The 6,341-nt window shown below is 43.1% G+C and overlaps 1 protein-coding gene across 1 annotated transcript; it reads right to left on the reverse strand.

Annotated features, from left to right (window-relative positions):
• Nucleotides 1-231: 231 nt before the first annotated feature.
• Nucleotides 232-1,191, reverse strand: GPR31 (G protein-coupled receptor 31). Its single transcript, XM_006871191.1, has one exon. It carries the CDS (start codon nucleotides 1,189-1,191, stop codon nucleotides 232-234), a length of 960 nt encoding a protein of 319 aa, XP_006871253.1.
• Nucleotides 1,192-6,341: the final 5,150 nt, after the last annotated feature.

The raw sequence follows: 6,341 nt of genomic DNA on the forward strand, positions 1-6,341 counted from the left end.
CATGGAGCCAAGCGTCTAACCTCCAGAGCTCCCCCAGTATGAAACAGCAGAAGGGAATCCTAGTAAACACAGACTATCCTCAAACCTGCAACTGTCCCACCAGCAGTTTGTCCAGGTCTACGGTGTGGTGCCAACAGAGGCCCCTTTCTCTAAAGCCCCAGGCTAACAGTTACCACAGTCTAGACACCAAGTAGTTCTCCCAAGAGGGACAGTTCAGCTTGGGCTCCATCCTCAGGAATAGGAGTCATTGGGGTCACAGTCCGGAGGCTCCACTTCTTGTCGTCTGCCTCGGAGAGTGTTGAAGACCTTCTTGTAGGAGTAGCGGAAGGTTGGGTTGGAGAAGCAGTAGATAATGGGGTTGAGGACGCTGTTGAGGTAGCTGAGGCTGCTGGCTACGTCCAAGGTGTTTTCCACCATCCTCCGCATCCTGCAGCTTTCTGACCTCCGGAAGACGTCCATCAAGATCCTGGCTACGAAGCTGGGTGAGAAGCACAGTCCAAAGAGGACCACTACTGCAGTGACCAAGGCCTTTGCTCTCCGCAGCTTCGGCTGCTTCTCGGGGTCCCGAAGAATTTTCTGGAGTGTCTTGATGATCCCAACATTGCAGAACAAAATAAGGCCAAAGGGGAGGACAAACTGGAGGAAGAAGAGTGCCTCCTGCCAAATGATGCGCAAAGAGAACTCCTCGGAGGGGTCGAAGCTGCGGCATTCTGTGGTGTTCCCCGCTGCCTTGGAGATGAACAAACTTTGGTGTGTGAGGGTCATCATCAGAAGCCAGACACAGCCTGAGATGACCCGGGCCCACTGAGGCGAAACGAGGTTGACCTTGAGCCGAGGGTGGACCACCCGGCAGTAGCGGTCCAAGGCTACCGCAGTCAAGAAAGCCACCCCGACCCCACGGCTGAGGGACAACAGGAAGAGCAGGGACTGACAGGACCTGTGCCCAAAGCTCCACACCTTGTGTCTCAGGTAGAAGGCAATGCGGAAGGGCAGGCAGATGGTCAGCAGGAGGTCAGCAATGACCAGGTTGAACAGGTAGACTGTGTGAGGCTTCCAGACCTTGAGGCGGAAGAAGAATGCCCACAGGGCAATGGCATTGCCCAACAAGCCCAACCCGAACTCCACCACCAGCAGGATGGCCACCGATACCTCTGTCGCGTCGCTGTGGACAGAGCAGTTTGGGGGAGTCATTTGTCACGCGATCTGCTGCGGCTGACAGCACTCCTAAAAACAGCAGTATTTAGATGTCACTTGTTCTCCCACAAAAGAGAAAGAAAATGCCTTCTACCAGCGACAGCGAGGACAACTTCTGTATCTCCTCAAGAGAAAGTACTGAACCAGCATCAGAACAAATTCAGAAGTGAACCAAAATGTGTTTGGGAAAGAGGGTCAGAGTGGGGAGAAAACCAAAATCCCCTTCCAGTTTTATTTTCTTTCAGTTTGCCCTAAAGAAGGGGAAGCTGTGTTTCATTTCCCATCCTCTGGCCTCAAGTGGAAGCCGTTCAGCAGAAGAATGTCTCTTCAGAGGAGACTGTATGTTTGCACCTGTTGAAAAAGGAACTTGAAAATCTTCATGACACAAAAGCGAGATTGTTTTCCATTCAGACATGTTCTGTGAAGAAGTTTTCTTCTTCTTTTGCATAAATAAAGGAGATTTACAGAGCTCTTTAGGGAGACAACTCGATTGTACATCTGGTGGTCAGAACCCACCCACGGCCGTCTAGTCTATTCTGACTAGTAACGACCTCAGAGGACAACGTGAACTGTCCGTCCCATAGGGTTTCCAGGGTTGTAAATCTTTTTGGGAACAGATTGCTTCATCTTTCTCCTGGGGAATGGCTGGTGGTTTTGAACCTCTGATCTTGAGGTTGTTAACCTCAAGTTCTATCCCCAACCCACTGCACCACTTCAGTAGTCAGAAACAGTTGCTATATTTGTCTGAAATTGAATTTGAGTTCCTGTATTTGTCAGAAATTGAGATTGGATTTCACTGCCTGGTTGACATTTTCCTCTTGTCCTTTTGTTTTGCCAAACTTTAATCCTGTTGAAAGCTTTCCTTTCTGTCTGATTGTAGAATCAGACATGGAGGTGGCCTCTCCATCCACCTTTGGGAACTGGGCTGGGCCCTGCAGGCATTTGCAAAATCACTGCCTGGTCCAGACACACAGGACCTTCTAGAGTGTGAGGTCCACGAGGTTGGGATCATGTTGTCTGTTGTCACTGGGCCAGAGTGAGTTAGTACTTGTACTCACTGTGGGCCCTTGTTCAGCTTGGGTCTGTCTGGCCTGAGCTGGACACTGAAGCCCATGGACTTTCCTTCTCATTCTAACTTCTTCACTGGGCATGAGAGTGGGATCGGGGAAGGAACCCTGACTTTCAGAAGTGGGGGTGGTAAGAACTGCTCTTGGGGTGCTGGACCAATAAACAACATGAAGATAAACGGAGAAAAGACTGAAATTGTCAATGACTTCATTTTGCTGGGATCCACAATCAACACTCATGAAAGCAGCAGTCAAGAAATCAAACAAAACATTACATTTGGCAAATCTGCTGCACATTGTTGTTGATAGGTGTTGTCAAGTTGATTCCAACTCATAGTGACCCTATGCACAACAGAATGAAACAAAAAGTTGTTCTCCCAACACAACTTTGTTTGCTCTTTGTGCAGTGCATGCTACTTCATTCTTCCCCAACACCATAATTCAAATGCATCAATTCTTCTATGGTCTTCCTTATTCACTGTCCAGCTTTCGCATGCATATGAGGCTACTGAAAACACCATGGCTTGGGTCCGATGCACCTTAGTCCTCAGAATGACATCTTTGCTCTTCAACACTTTAAAGAGGACTTGTGCAGCAGATTTGCCCAGTGCAGTATGTCGTTTGGTTTCTTGACTGCTGCTTCCGTGAGTACTGAGGGTGGAGTCAAGGGTAGTCTTGGAGTACCACAACCTTTTCTCCATTGATCGTGATGCCATTAATGGTCCAGGGGTGACGAGTTTTGTTTTCTTTACATTGAGATGCAATCCATACTGAAGTCTGTGATCTTTGATCTTCATCAGTAAGTACTTTAAATCCTCTTCACTTTCAACAAGCAGGGTTGTATCATCTGCATATCGTAGGTTGTTAATAAGTCTTCCTCCAATCTTGATGCCACGTTTTTCTTCATATAATCCATTTTCTCAAATTATTTGCTCAGTATACAAATTGAATAAGTATAGTGGAAGAATACAACCCTGGCTCACATGTTTCCTGATTATAAACCATTCAGTCTCCCAAACCACTGCCTCTTGGTCCATGTACAGATTCCTCATGGGCACAAAAGTGTTCCAGAATACTCATACTTTGCAATGGTGTCCATAGTTTGTCATGAGCCACATAGCCAAAAGCCTTTGCGTAGTCAATAAAGCACAAGTAAACATCTTTCTGTTTTCTCTGCTTTCAACCAAGATCCATCGAACATCAGGAATGATATCCTTCATTCCACGCCCTTGTCTGGAAGTCCCCTGTCATTGTACTGCTGCAGCTGCTTTTAAAATTATCTTTAGAATAATTTTATTTGCATGTGATATTAATGATATTGTTCAATGACTTCTGCATTCAGTTGGGTCGTCTCTTTCTGGAATGGGCACAAATATGGATCTCCTTTAATCAATTAGCCAGGTAGTTGTCTTCCACAATTCTTGGCATAGATGAGTGAGTGCCTCCAGTGCTGCATCAGTTTATTGAAAGATTTCAATTTGAATTCCATCAATTCACAGAGCCTTGTTCTTTGCCAATGCTTTCAGTGCACCTTGGACTTCCATTGGCTCTTGAATATATGATGTCTCTTGAAATGGTTGATCATCGACCATTTCTTTTTGGTGCAGTGACTTTGTGTATATCTTCTGTCTTCCTTTGATGCTTTCTGCAGCATTCAATATTTTGCCCATAGAATATTTCAATATTTCAAATCAAGGCTTGAATTTTGACTTCTGTTCTTTCAGTTTGAGAAATACTGAGCATGTTTGCACAATTTGTTATAGTACTTGACTTTGTCTTCTTGAGTTGCCCTTTGAAATTTTCTGTTCAGTTCTTTTACTTCCTCATTTTTTCTCATTTCTTAGCATCTCTATGCAGGAGAGCAAGTTTCAGAGTTTTTCTGACATCCGTTTTGGTCTTTTCTTTCTTTTCCTGTATTTTTAATGACCTTTTGCTTTCATCCTGTATGATGTTCTTGATGTCATCCCACAACTCTTCTGGTCTTCAGTCTTTAGTGTCCAGTGCATCAAATATGTTCTCCAGATTATCTCTAAATTCAGGTGTCATATACTCAAGTTCATATTTTAGCTCTTGTGGACTTATTTTAATTTACTTAAGCTTCACTCAGAACTTAAATACAAGCTATTGATGGTCTGACCCTTGGCCTTGTTTTGGCTGATGATATGCAACTTTTCCACCATCTCTTCCCACTGATGAATTCAATTTGATTTCTGTGTATTCCATATTGTGAGGTCCATGGGTGTAGTCATCTTTATGTTGTTTAAAAAGGGTATTTGCAATGAAGAAGTCATCAATCTTGCAAAATTCTATCATGTGATCTCTAGTATCATTTCTATCACCAAGGCCATATTTTCCAACTATTGGTCCTTCCTGTTTATTTCCAATCTTTGCATTCCAACCACCAGTAATTATTAGTTCATCTTGATTGCATGTGTGATCAATTGCAGACTGAAGAAATTGGTAGATTTCTTCAATTTCATCATCATGATTTTTGTGGTTGGTGTGTAATTTTGAGCGATAGTGGTATTAACTAGTCTTCCTTATAGGCACATGGATGTTATCCTATCACAAACAGCATTGTGCATCAAGATAGATCTTGAAATGGTCTTTTTGATGATGAATGTGACACCAATACTCTTCAATTTGTTGTTCCCAGCATTGGTTGTCAGAATCAAAATGGCTAATGCCAGACCATTTCAGCTCACTAATGCTTAGGATATTGATTTTTATGCCGTCAATTTCATTTTTGACAACTTCCAATTTTCCTAGATTCATACTTCATAATTCCATTTTCTGATTATGAATGGACGTTTACAGCTGTTTTTCCTCATTTTGAGTTGTTTCTGTGAAGGTCCTGAAGGTTTTACTCCATTCTCGTCATCAGAGTTAACTCAACTTAGAGAAGGCAGCTCTTCCCCAACAGTCATTTGAGTGCCTTCCAACCTGAGAGGTTCATCCTCCAGCAATATATCTGACAATAAATATTCTTGAGTTATTTATAAGAATTTCATCTTCTGGTACTGTATCTGACAAGGTTCTGCTGAGAATCAGAAGGTTTACATTGACTGTACATACAGAACTGAATCTGCCTCTCCTTCTTCCTAGCCTGTCTTAGTCTGGACACTCAACTGACACCTGTCCACCATGGATGACCCTGCTGGTATTTAAAGTAACTGTAGCATAGCTTTCAGCATCACAGCAACACGCAAGTGACCAAAGTAGGGAAAGTAGTTCTTTATAATGTTGAAGAGCAAAGATATCATTTTGATGATAACATGCATCTGATCCAAACCATGGTATTTTCAATCACTTCATATGCATGTAAGAGTTGGACAATAAATAAGGAAGATCATAGCTGTTTCTATGAATCTGAATTCTGATGTTGGCGAAGAATATACCATGGACTGCCTAAAGTATGAACAAATCTGTTTTGGAAGAAGTGCAGCCAGATTGCTCCTTAAAAGTAAGGATGGTGAAACTTTGTCTCTTGTACTTTGGACATGCTGTTAGGAGGGACTCGTCCCTGGAAAAAGGTAGCATGCTTGGTAAAATAGAGAATCAGCAAAAAAAAGGAAGACCCCCCGATGAGGTGGAGTGACACAGTGGCAGCAAGAATGGGCTCAAACGTAACAACAGTTGTGAGTTTGATGTGGGACTGGCAGTGTTTCATAGGGTCCTTATGAGTTGGAACTGACTTGATGACACCTAACAACAACAACAACAACACAACAGAGCCACTGTGTCTTTTCAGAGATTAGAACTTGTGACCATACCCAAGCCCCATAGTGGTCTTAAGTGAAGATTGGAAATATGAGTTTGGTTGAGAAATAATTTTAACAATCTCTGAATATGCCTACAATGTGACTGTTGTCATTCCTGTTGTTAAGTGCTGTTGAGTCGGTTCTGACTCATAGAGATCCTGTTTAGGGTTAGGATGCCACAGTGCTATTGACCACCACTCCCTGCAGGAAGCCCTTTACTACATTCAAATCAATAACACAAATGACATCCAAACACAGATATTCTGGCTGCTTACGGGTTCATTGTTATGCAAATGTACAGACAACACACAGTATCTAT

This window comes from Chrysochloris asiatica, unplaced genomic scaffold, assembly GCF_000296735.1.
Source record: "Chrysochloris asiatica unplaced genomic scaffold, ChrAsi1.0 scaffold00162, whole genome shotgun sequence".
In the NCBI taxonomy this organism is placed as follows: Eukaryota; Metazoa; Chordata; class Mammalia; order Afrosoricida; family Chrysochloridae; genus Chrysochloris; species Chrysochloris asiatica.